Source organism: Mesoplodon bidens (genome assembly GCF_964165515.1).
Source record: "Mesoplodon bidens genome assembly, chromosome: 15".
In the NCBI taxonomy this organism is placed as follows: domain Eukaryota; kingdom Metazoa; phylum Chordata; class Mammalia; order Artiodactyla; family Ziphiidae; genus Mesoplodon; species Mesoplodon bidens.
In genome coordinates, this window is record NC_138171.1 from 55,035,902 (window position 1) to 55,049,354 (window position 13,453).

At 39.3% G+C, this 13,453-nt stretch overlaps 1 protein-coding gene across 9 annotated transcripts in view; it reads right to left on the reverse strand.

Moving 5' to 3' along the window:
• Positions 1-13,453, reverse strand: part of MRTFB (myocardin related transcription factor B) — a 209,386-nt gene that overhangs the window by 176,472 nt on the left and 19,461 nt on the right. For 5 of the 9 annotated variants that reach the window (XM_081257985.1, XM_081257984.1, XM_081257983.1 and 2 more), the window contains one exon: positions 9,801-9,835. The exons of the other annotated variants lie outside the window; for them this stretch is intronic. In XM_081257985.1, coding sequence (XP_081114111.1) covers positions 9,801-9,803 — 3 coding nt within the window. In that variant the 5' untranslated portion in view covers positions 9,804-9,835. The remainder of the gene's footprint in view (positions 1-9,800; positions 9,836-13,453) is intronic. 9 annotated transcript variants of the gene reach the window in all.

Below are 13,453 nucleotides of genomic sequence, written 5' to 3' on the forward strand. Positions count from 1 at the left end.
GCCAGAAGGCTAGAATGAACATTGATAATGCTGATGCTGTTAAACAGCAATTCACATTTACCTAGAACTTACTAAATGTCCAGCTTTGAACTATGCCCTTCACAAACAGTCTCTCCTTTTATCCTCACAAGGTCTAGAGAGGTTAAATACCTTGGAGTTGCAGTCAAGTGGGGCAGCTGGCAGGTTGACTCCAGAGTCTACATTCAACTGGCTCATGAATTCAAAAATTTAAGATTCCCCCAATATATCCTACAAGTATGGCTAAGAAGACGTATAGTGATTAAAAACAAACAAAACAAACAACTCTTCACCTCTCAGCCCCTATCCAGGCAGTTCCTTTGTGGGAACACAATCCTCATCCCACATCCCTGTCTACCAGGAAATTCCACACATCCTTAAAGTTACCTCAGGCACTCCCTTCAGCAACATTCCCGTTGCACCGTGCACACACCAACATTCTGTCAATGGTCCTGCTCTGGTCCATGTGGCTGTTTACTATTTCCCTACAAGAATCTGAGCTTCTCAAGGCTGAGAACCTTGTCTTTCCAGCTGTGTACCGGGTCTCCCACACAGTACCTTCCACACAGCAAGTGTGTGGTCAATATTTGTTCTTGAAATAGTTGTAGGAGTAGCATTAAGATTCTTAGTTTGCAACATCTATCTTTCACAGCAGATCTGTATAGAGATCTACATCATAAATTTCAACTCAATAATTTAAATGTGATTCCATAGCAACTAGGCAAAGTACTTCTTACAATACTGGGAAAGGCAAGTTCTAACTTGAGGTTCAACACACTGAAATACTTCACAGTCATCTGCTTTTGTCCTTAGTATGAAGAGACACAATGATAGCATTTAACTTTCTGTAACTTCCTCTCTCTTTAAGAACACTCTAGCTTTACCATTAACAATAAATCAAAACACTTTTTCAAACATAACTAGACTATAATTTCCATAAACAAAGGGACAGAATCTTATTACTTCATAAATCTAAAATATCTATTCAAGAACAGTACACCTAATCAGGCCATAGCTGTATTTCAGACTCCCACAGACCAAAAGATACAAATTGTGACATTTTATTTTTAAAGTAACAAATGCCACTCCTTTCTGACAACTGACTTTTTATAAAATATGTCATGAACAATTCTATATATAAGAAAGAGATTATGGAGAGACCTCTGTGGGCTAATTTAAAACATGGCCTAAAAGAGGCAATGGGGTGTGGTGGCAGTGGAATAAGACAACCTCTGAAGGCCTCTACCAGCTCAGTCATTTTAACTCAAAGGAAAGGAAAAATGGGTTCAATTTTTCATTCTTAATTAGGCTGCTTACTTTCTGAAAGTTTGCTGGTTTCCATAATATTAAATTTCAACATCTGGGCATTCATTCACATCTTATTTTTTCTTTTTTTAAAAAAAATACAAGGTCTCCTTCCTCCTAGCCACTACCTTCACTCCTAATTATCTGACCAACAAAAAGCACTGCTGCTACCTTGACAGCCCTAAGTCCTTAAAAGGATAACAATGTAGAAATGTAAATACACCTCAGCTCAAAGGTGGGCTAACTGTACTCGGCTATAATTTCTGCAGCATGGAAGCCACAAAACATAGTGATCACCTACCCTAACTAGGAAAGCTGTCCAGTGAATGGGACAGCTACCCAGGGAAAATGGACTGTGGTGCCTAAGTCCATGAGTTAATTAAATCTTAAAGGAAAAGCTCTCATCTGAAATTTACTAAGTCTCTCAAAGCTTACATTTAAAAACCTGTCTTTTTCAAACTTCACCACTGGAAATAATTGTGTGTTAACAAAAACAATTTTCATTTTTTTGGTTTTGATTCTTTTTGACAAATGGGATGCTCTTCGGTTTGTAAGGTGAAAGCCCAACAATTTAGTTAATGAACTTCAAGTAACACTGATACATTTAAGAGCTAAGATTCAGCTAAATGAATAGACTAACAGAACTTCACTATGTTGTCCTGCTGAGTGAAAACTATAGAGACATCCATCTACTTCATGAGCTTCATTCATCACGTTCACTCGTCAGGTTGCTGTTGCATCTGATGAACATGAATTTCAGGAATAAGTTAGGAGACTGTCATGTAGCTCTGTGAAGTCTCTATCAGAATCTCTAAGAAATGGTGAAAAGGGATGAATGAGAAAATATGCTCAGCCCAGATAATTCAAACAAATTAGGCCTTTACAGGTTCCTCCTGATCCGAATAAACAGACAATGTTCAGTACCCAACAACAGATGAATGGATAAAGAAGATGGGGGTGTGTACACACACACATACACACATACACACACACACACACACACACACAATGGACTACTACTCAGCCATAAAAAAGAATGAAATTTTGCCATGTGCAGCAATATGGATGGACTTGGAGGGCATTATGCTAAGTGAAATAAGTCAGAGAGAGAGACAAGTATCATATGATATCACTTATATGTAGAACCTAAAAAATACTACAAACTGGTAAATAAAACAAAAAAGAAACAGACTCACCGATACAGAGAACAAACTAGTGGTTACCAGTGGGGAGAGCGAAGCGGGGAGGGGCAGCATAGTGGTAGGGGGTTAAAAAAAGGGTTATTATGGGATTATATGAAATCATGTGTGTGAAACTTTTGAAAATTGTAAAGCACTACAGAATTTAAAGAATCTTTCATTCAATAAAATAAAAAATAGACTAAAAAAACCAACCAAATAAACAAAAACAGACAATCTTTAGTCTTTCTGGCTAAACTTTGGTTCAGGACCTCGCTGTTCTATACCATGTCAAAATTCATTTGTAATCTGTTCTGTTTTTCTCCCCCATTCTGGTTCGAGAACACCCTTTTTTTTTTTTTTTTTTTTTTTTGCGGTACACGGGCCTCTCACTGTTGTGGCCTCTCCCGTTGCAGAGCACAGGCTCCGGACGCGCAGGCTCAGCGGCCATGGCTCACGGGCCCAGCCGCTCCGCGGCATGTGGGATCCTCCCGGACTGGGGCACGAACCCGTGTCCCCTGCATCAGCAGGCGGACTCTCAACCACTGTGCCACCAGGGAAGCCTCCGAGAACACCCTTTGAAAAGAAATTGTCATCCATTAACTAGGTAGATTATAAATTAAATAATACATATGTCACGTCATCATGTGATTTCATTGTTTTTTCTTCCAATAATAATCATGGTTTCTATGCCTCAGCATCCAGAAACTAGACAGAACAGAAGTTCTGAAGGGAAATTAAGTATCACCTGATTGACAGCAGCAGTACTTTAATCCTCTTTACTATTCCATAGTATGGAAAAGGGGAGCAGGGACCAGTGCCTCTTTAAAATTGCTACTCTTTCAATCTCAATTTCAATTTCAGCACCTAAGTCACTGCAGCTTTGCTGGATTGGCTTTGTGAAGGTATTACAGACTGCAGCTGCAGCCAGCTGGCCTATGTATGTGCCTAATGCAAAAGTATAGTTTTTTGCTATTACTGTAAGATTCCGTTCTCCTAACTGAATCAGTGGAAATGGGAATTCATGGATGTATCCCAGGGTTCCACTAAAGTCCCTGGATCTAAGAAGCACAGAGCAATAGGATGCCAGTAATATTAAGGGTGTTGATGACACTAAGAAAACCCCTGAGCTCATTGTTGTAGCTCAAATGTTTCCTTAGTAAAAACAAAGAACAAAAACAAAAAAATGAGATGAGGCTTGAATATGGAAGAAGAAATAATACCTTCGTTAGATAAATAGCGTATTCTTATGGTTCTCTGAAGGTAATGCACCAAACTCAAGGCTTCCTTCCAAACACAATTTCCCTGAGCACCTTTAATCAGGCTTTTTGCTGGGTGCTGGGATATGGACATGATCAATTCCCTGACTTTAAAGTTTGTTAGGAAGACAGACAAGAAAACAGAACAATCACAACATGGTGTGGTAAAGAACATTAGATGAGACAAGATGTGATGGGAGCATGGGAGGGAGGCGTTTTAACACAACTGGGCAAGAGGATCAGCAAAGGGATCCCAGAGGAAATAGGAATGGAGCTAAATCCTAAAAAGTAAGATAGGGGAAGGACAGGAAGGTGAGGAAGGAGGGACATTCCACGCAAAGGGAGATTATTTGCAAATGATCTCTCTACACCAAGACTTCTTACCACTCAATGGGAAGTCCTCAATTAGAGGAAGATGCACATTCCAAAGTACCTATCATGAGAGAGAGAAAAGCGAGCACCCTTGCCCCGCCCCCCCACACACAATGTTATATAAACTTCAAGACTTGTAGAGAGAGAGAGAGAGCGCATGCGCCAACACTTGTTTTAGAACATACTGTTTGCTGGTCACATCGTTACAAAGTTTGAGGTCAAACAAAACTAAGAGCTAATCTTTGATGGTTTTAAAGCGATTATCAATGCATGAACATTCAGTTACGTTTGTTCAATTAGAAAAAAATTATAATTCTAAAAGAAGATTAAAAAAAGAACAAAATAATGCCATTTGCAGCAACACGGATGCAACTAGAATTATCATACTAAGTGAAGAAAGTCAGAAAGAGAAAGACAAATACCATATGACATCACTTATATGTGGAATCTAAAATATGGCCCAGGACTTCCCTGGTGGCGCTGTGGTTAAGAATCCGCGTGTCAATGCAGAGGACACGGGTTCGAGCCCTGGTCCGGGAAGATTCCACATGCCATGGAACAACTAAGCCCGTGTGTCACAACTACTAAGCCTGTGCTCTAGAGCCTGTGAGACACAACTACTGAGCCCACGTGCCAGAACTACTGAAGCCTACGCTCCTAGAGCCCGTGCTCTGCAATGAGAAGCCACCACAACGCGCAGCCCGCGCACCGCAACAGAGAGTAGCCCCCGCTCTCTGCAACCAGAGAAAGAAAGCCCGCATGCAGCAACAAAGACCCAACTCAGCCAAAAATAAATAAAATAAATTTATTAAAAAAATAAAAGAAAATATGGCCCAAATGAACCTATCTACATAACAGAAACAGACTCACTGATACAGAGAACGGACTTGTAGTTGCCAAGGGGGAGGGTGGACTGGGAGTCTAAGGTTAGTAGATGCAAACTATTACATATAGAATAGATAAACAACAAGGTCCTACTGGGAACTATACTCTATATCGTGGGATAAACCATGATGGAAAAGAAGATAAAAAAGAATGGACCTATGTGTATGACGGAGTCACTTTGCTGTACAGCAGAAATTAACACATTTTAAATCAACTATACTTTGATTAAAAAATTAATAAAAAATAAATAAAAGTAGATAGAGTGCATGAGGTGGAATCACTTTAGGAAACAAAAACTCTAAGTAGCTTCTTATCTTCATATTACTCTTAATTATTTCCTCTAGTCCTTGAGAAGAGGAAAATGGGTCCCCTACCCAAAGTAATATTAAATATCTGAGTGATAACTCACACATTTTCTCATTTAAACCACACCAGGAGAAAAGTACCATTAAGCTAAACTCTTGGTTACACAGAGAGCAAAGGAAGGAGGGTGCGTTGGAACTCAGGTTTTCTGACCTAGGAGTCTGGGTTCTGGTCTGGACACCATCACAACTCGCTGCTTAATCCCATCACTGTTTTCTCCTCTACAGACTTAAAGGATGGAAAATTTGATAATTTTGAGAAGCAAACAGTTAAAGGAGTAGCTTGCTCTCTCAACCATAACTTTTTTTTTAAAAAGGCTCAGGATCACATTGCTGCTTTTTTTTTTTTAAGAAAAAATAAAATAATACACATAATTCTTGGCCCTCATGGCCATTTGAAAATAACTCCTCTACTTTTTTCCCTTTTGTTTCTTCCCTACAATTGACCACCAGCCCTACTAGTGCCTCCCAGCAAACATCTGTTATATATTTTTCAAAATCCCTAAATATAGTACCTTGATTCAGATTGGAGGGGAACTCAACCTTGTAATATGGACACTGAGATGTTACTACATCATGTTGGTTTCACTCCGTTTATAAAATAATTACAGAATTAAGGCTTTTTAATGATAAAAGTACTTTTTAAAAAAGTTATAATGTGTTAAACAAGGAATAGTTTGTTAGAGAAATATTCATTACTAAGTGAGACTAAGTTTGCAGTGAGATACTGATGTAAATCTTTATGACAATCCCCCCACATTCCACCCCCAGATTTTCCTCCTATTCAACATACTCTTGTCAGCAAAACCTGCCACCACTGTTACAGCTAGAGTTACCACGACCACCGCAAAAAGTCTTAATAGAAATAAAAAGCAGATCTGTCAATTAAACCCAAGGGAACATTAAGTGTATGCAGAGTTAACTCCTGGAATATTCTAACTCATTTTTCAGAATACAGCAACCAAGAGGGAGATCTGCAACCAATGTAAAATAAACTAATACGCTGGATTTGGTCTCACAGATTTATTCTAGACCTCAACAAAATAAGATCCCTTAGACGTCCAATTCTCCAAAGAGGTCCTGTTACGCACTCTTTACAGTCTCACCCCCTTCTTATGTGGTCCCACTGCACTTTTACTTGCCTCTATCACAGCATTTATGACACTAAGAAAATGGATATAAGGCTATGAATTTTAACTGTTGTCTCAACTTCTCTGAGCCTCTATATCCTCATTTACCTTGGGGAGGAAACAATTTAAATCAAGATCTTTAAAGAACCGTATTGTATAAACTTAGAAAAATTTAGCAAAAAGAAAAATAATTAAAATTACACACACACACAGAGTAAGGAGAAGAAAGGAAATAATGAGGATCCGAGCAGAAAACCAAATTTTTAAAAAGAGAAATAAAGGAAACACAAGCTGGTTCTTTGAGAAGGTAAATAAATTTGATAAACCTCCAAATGGACTGATCAGGAAAAAAGAAAGACACAAATTACATACCAATATAAGGAATGATAGAGGTGATATCACTATACATCCTACAGATATGAAAAAGATAATAAGGGACTGTAATGAAAAACTTTATGGCAATAAATTCAACAACTTAGACGAAATGGACAAAATCTTTGAAAAATACAAAATACTGGGACTTCCCTGGTGGCACAGTGGTTAAGAATCCACCTGCCAATGCAAGGGACACGGATTCGAGCCCTGGTCCGGTAAGATCCCACATGCTGCGGAGCAACTGAGCTCGTGCGCCACAACTAATGAGCCTGTGCTCTAGAACCTGTGAACCGCAACTACTGAGCCCACGAGCCACAACCACTGAAGCCCACGCGCCCTAGAGCCCGTACTCTGCAACAAGAGAAGCCACCGCAACGAGAAGCCAGTGCACCACAACAAAGAGTAGCCCCCGCTCGCCGCAAGACAGAAAGCCCACGTGCGGCAATGAAGACCCAACGCAGCCAAAAATAAATAAATTAATAAAAAAACAAAAAGAAAAATACAAAATACTGAAACCCAGTCAAAAAGAAATAGATAACCTGAATAGCCCTAGACCTATTTTTTTTCCCTACACCTATTTTAAAAATTGAATTTGTAGTTTAAAAATCCTCCCGCAAAGAAAACTCTGGAACCAGATGGACTTATTAGTGAATTCTAAAAAACATTTAAAGAAAAAATATTACCAATTCTTTCAGAAAACTGAACAGGAAGAAATAATTCCCGATTTATTCTATGAAGCCAGCATTAACCAGATACTGAAGTTAGGCAGACATTACAAGAAGCTATTATCTCCCTCACAAACACAGATGCAAAAATTTCAAACAAAATTTTCACAAATCAAACCCAACAATATATAAAAAGGATAATATATCATGACCAAGTGGGGTTTATCCCAGGAATGCAAGGCTGGTTTACCATTTGAAATATATTCAATGTAATTTACCATATTAACAAACAAACAAAAACTATACAATTATCCCAATAAATGCAAAAACATATCTAGCAAAATCCATTCCTGAAAAAGCTCTTAGTAAACTAAATATAGGGGAGAATTTCCTCAATCTGATAAAGGGAATCCACAAAAAAATTTACAGCTAACATCACACTTAATGGTGAATGACTGAACGATTTCCCTCTAAGATGAGGAATGACATAATTATTTACATAGAAAATGCAACAGACTCTACAAAAAAGCTACTGGAATAAGTGAGTTCAGCAAAGTTGGAGGATATAAGGTCTATATACAAAACTGAATTGTATATCTATAAATTGTATTGTACTTCTGAATTGTAATGAACAATTTTATATTGAAATTTTTAAAAACACCACTGATAATAAGGCCAAAAAATATGAAACAGGCTAAATCTGGCAAAAGATGTGCAGGATCTGTACTTTAAAACATTGCTGAGAGAAAAGGGTTGGAAGACTCAACACTGTTATAAGAAGTCAATTCTCTCCAAATTGACATACAGATTCAAAATAATCCCAAACAAAATCTCAGTAGGCTGTTTTGTATAAATTGATAAGCTGATTCTAAACTTCACATGGATATGGGAAGGACATGGAATTGCCAAAACAACTTTGAAAAAAAAAGAACAAAGTTGGAGGACTAACACTACCAAATTTTAAGACTTAGTATAACATAAGGCTACAGTAGTGATTAAGACAGTGTGATAGTAGCATAAAGACAGACAAACAATGAACGGAACAAAACAGACTCCAAAATAGACCCACAAGTGATTTTTTTTTTTTTTTTTTGAGGTACGCGGGCCTCTCACTGTTGTGGCCTCTCCGGTTGCGGAGCACAGGCTCCAGACGCGCAGGCTCAGCGGCCATGGCTCACGGGCCCAGCTGCTCCGCGGCATGTGGGATCTTCCCAGACCAGGGCACGAACCTGTATCCCCTGCATCGGCAGGTGGACTCTCCACCACTGCGCCACCAGGGAAGCCTCACAAGTGATTTTTGACTAAGGTACAAAGGCAATTCAGTGAAGAGAGAATGGTCATTTCAACAAATGGTGCTGGAACAACTAGATATCCATATGCAAAAAATATGAACTCTGATCACACCTTGTATCATGTGCAAAAATCAAGTCAGAATGGATCATATGCCTACATGTAAAGCCTCAAACTGTGAAACTTCCACAAGAAAACAGGAGATAATCTCTATGATCTAGGATTAAGAAAAGATTTCTTAAATATGATACCAAAAGCATAACCCTCAAAAGGACAAATTGATAAATTGAACATCAAACTTAAGAATTTCTGCTCTTTGAAAGACACTGTTAAGAGAATTAAAAGTCAAGTCGGTTTGGGAGAAAATATTTTCAGATCATTTATCTGATAAAGAATCTATATCCAGAATATATAAAGAACTCTCAAAACTCAGTAAGAAAACAAAGATACAATAAATACATGGATAACAGATCTGATATTTCACAGAGAAATGGCAAATAAACACATGAAAATATGCTCAACACATTAGTCATTAGGAAAATGCAAATTAAATGCACAATGAGATGATACCAAGACACACTTATTAGAATGGCTAGAATTAAAAAGACTGACCAGAGCTTCCCTGGTGGCGCAGTGGTTGAGAGTCCACCTGCCGATGCAGGGGACGCGGGTTTGTGCCCCAGTCCGGGAAGATCCCACATGCCGCGGAGCGGCTGGGCCTGTGAGCCATGGCCACTGAGCCTGCGCGTCCGGAGCCTGTGCTCCGCAACGGGAGAGGCCACAACAGTGAGAGGCCTGCGTACCGCAAAAAAAAAAAAAAAAAAAAAAGACTGACCATACCAACTGCTGAGAGAAATGTGAAGCAACTGGTACTCTCATGCACTGCTGGTGAGAAATGTAAAAGGACACAACAACTTGAAAAATAATTTGCCAGTTTTTAAAAAGTTAAACATACACCTACCATATGATCCAGCCATCCCACTCCTAGGTATCTGCCTAAGAGAAAAGAAAGCATATGTCCGTACAAAGACTTGTATATAAACTTTCAGATCAGTTTTATTTAAAATAGTCAGCACTGGAAACACCCAAATGGCCATCAACAGTGAATAGAGGGCTTCTCTGGTGGCGCAGTGGTTGGGAGTCCGCCTGCTGATGCAGGGGACACGGGTTCGTGCCCTGGTCCGGGAGGATCCCACATGCCGCAGAGCGGCTGGGTCCGTGGGCCATGGCCGCTGGGCCTGCGCGTCCGGAGCCTGTGCTTCGCAGCGGGAGACGCCACAGCAGTGAGAGGCCCGCGTACCACAAAAAAAAAAAACAAAAAAAAAACAGTGAATAGATACATACCCAAACCGTAGAATACCCATATTTCTCAGGAATAAAAAGGGAAAAACTACTGATACACTCAACAACATGGATGAATCTCAAAATAGTTATGCTGAGTGAAAGCAGACAGACAGGGCTTCCCTGGTGGCACAGTGGTTGAGAGTCCGCCTGCTGATGCAGGGGACACGGGTTCGTGTCCCGGTCCGGGAAGATCCCACATGCCGTGGAGCAGCTGGGCCCGTGAGCCATGGCCGCTGAGCCTGTGCATCCGGAGCCTGTGCTCCGCAACGGGAGAGGCCACAACAGTGAGAGGGCTGCGTGCCACCAAAAAAAAAAAAAAAAAAAAAAAAAAAAGAATATCAGTGGAAATAGGATGATTCTTCTAATACGGTCAAAGCTAAAATAATAAATGCCAGTGATAAGATGATTAGAGAATTGTACACTGACAGCTTAAAATTACAGAACAAAGGTATATCTTGAAACCTAAGTGAATTCAGGACAAATACTAAAAAAAGTACTTCCATACACAGCCAGAGTGGAGCTTGTTATCTTCAAGAGGTCCTGCCAGCTTGGAAGTATAAAAAGATGTGAAAAACAGGTAGACAGACCCATAATTAATTAATTAACTATACATAATAACTAGGCAACTTTAAGTAAATTTCCTATTAGTATCAGAGATGACATTCTACCACAGCACATTCTCTATTGTTTAGAGAATTCCATGCCTATTGGACCAAGGATGGTAATTACGTCTGATGGAAGATATAAGCTTATTTATTCATCATAAATCTCAGTAAGTCCACATCTCTTACCACTAATATATAGGAAAATTTTACAGTTTATCAAGGGTATCCATTTGAAAACCTATACCGTCTTTTTTCCCCTCCAGTAGTACTTCTCTTCTAGGATTTTTTAATAAAAGAATCCAATGAACTCATGCAATGGACAAAAAAATCAATAATTATCCCTTGTTAGAGAAAACTGTTGATGCACTGTGATTCAGATTCCCTTAGACATTGTTATTCCTTTCCTAAAACTTTCAGGCTGCCTTTGAACTATCATGTTTTCTGTTCTCAAAGGAACAATTTTACCAAACGATAAGCTTTTAGTGAATTTTGACTGACACAATGATTCCCTGTCACATGTTCTAAACACATCATACCCAAATTCATATCCACATTAAACATGGTTAATCTCCTAAATATTCGGTAACCACGGCATTCCAGACCACAGGTTCTGAGAGCATAGTTTGTGAATATTCTCATTCCCATAGAGAAGCAATAACCATTAAAACAAAAGATGAAAAACCAGAGTATTCAGTCATTTTAACTTCTGGTTTTTGTTTTTCAGATTTGTAAAAATGAAAATGATTTTGTTTTAGGTAAAGTGGTAGGAAATATGTCCAAAAAGTAGAGACGTTCAACAGCTGTTAACATAAACTTCCCATTAAGGAACTTTTCCATCTCTCCTCCAATATTTACTTTAATTAAAATGGTGAAATGACACCTGTTGCAGTCGGGGTTCCACTCAAGCTGAGAACCAAATCTGTGTTTCTTCACAACACCTCCACTGTCCATTAATGCCCTGTTACATTCCCTTTTGGAGGAAAGTATTGTTCCGTCACCTAACGTCTATCGACAACTTATAACCTGCCAGGCACTGTGCTAACCACTTCAGAGGCAGCATTTCCACGAGCCCAAACAACAATTCTGTGATGGAGCATTTCACAGCTTGGTAGAGTGTTAATGACCTGAAGAACCTGCCCAAGGTCACAGAGCTATTTCCCTTGACAAACAGCACAGATGAAATCTTAAAACTCCTCAGCAGTGAGTCTCCCAAGCCAGGCCCCAAGCGGGAGCACACCTGTCTGAGAATGTGGACTGTTGGAGCTGTGAGCACTTCGTGTTTGTTTTTTCTCAGTGTGGTGACTATTCTCTAATTCACTTTAATCGGACTGTAAGTTTTAGCACGGAAGAGAAACAACGTCGTGACAGGACTAGGTGTATATGACAATTTCTCTCCCACGCTTTGTTATCATAATCGTGCCGTCAGGCAAGGTCTCTTTTCTAAGACGACAAGACTGCCGTAGAGCTATGGGGTAGAGTAGCTAGCAGTGTGATTATTACTCCTGACCACGTGTAAAGTGGTGCTGAACATTTAAAACAATTCTGATTTAAAAGCGTATCCGTGTTTTTCATGGAAGTAAATTAATACAGCATAAAGTTATAAATAGGATACACGAAGGAGTACTTTATCCTTCATTCCTCCCCAGGCTTGACCTTTGATTCACGACAGCCTGAACAGCGGGTGCAAATGGTGCTCCTGGAGCCCCTTTGGAGTGCCAGTCCAGCCTTCCGCTGCCCTCTGAAGATGAGCTGTTCTATGTACGAGAGTTTCATGGACAACACACTTGTAAAAGAAGTTTACAAACCACGCTCTTCCACCCTTATAGCATTTCTGCACACTATTTTGCTATCTCTGAGATGAAGAATAAAACTGACTTAAATTCAAGCGTTACAAACACAGGAGCAAGAACTGGTTGAAGACCTTCTGCATTCTCTGTCTAGTAAGAAAGACTATCCAGTGAGAGCATAATCAAGATCTGTCACTACTTAAACTATGGAAACCACAGCTGAAGTACATTAGAAATGTCTGTTTACATACAGAATACATATTTATTACTTAGAATGACTTACCAGAATCTTTACAACTGCTAGGTAACACGTTAGCCTAAATTCCACACTTAATCAGAGGTGCGTTTCAATTGTACATACTTTCCATAACTCAAATTTTTCCCTAATTAGACTAAATCTGAGTAGCAACAAAATATCTGGATTCCCCCCCATTATTTAATGCTCCTTTTTGAACTGTATTTATCAGTCATCAAAAAATCCAAAAATTAATGGATGGAAATAGTGCATATGTGAAAGCGATCTTGTTCTTTTAGGTGGTGCAGTAGAAGAGTGACCCTGACAAACCCTGAGCCCAGCTTCATAAAGGATTCAGGACTCTTTCTTCAGGGCCGCTGTTCACCAACATCTGTAAGGGCTGCTGACTCCTTCTCTGACAGCTAGGCTGTGAACTTTTCTAGTTTGAATCATGCTACCTCTGAAGAATGAATTAGTAAACAATGAAGCTAAGTATCTCTTAATAAAAATCATTTCAGAATACAGAATAAGCTGAACTCTATGTGAGGCACATTAACTATTTTTTTCCCAGGAGCTGATAAGGGGTACCTCCAAAAATCAACATTCTTTAATTTCAGCTCTGTAACTGATTTCAACAGGGATA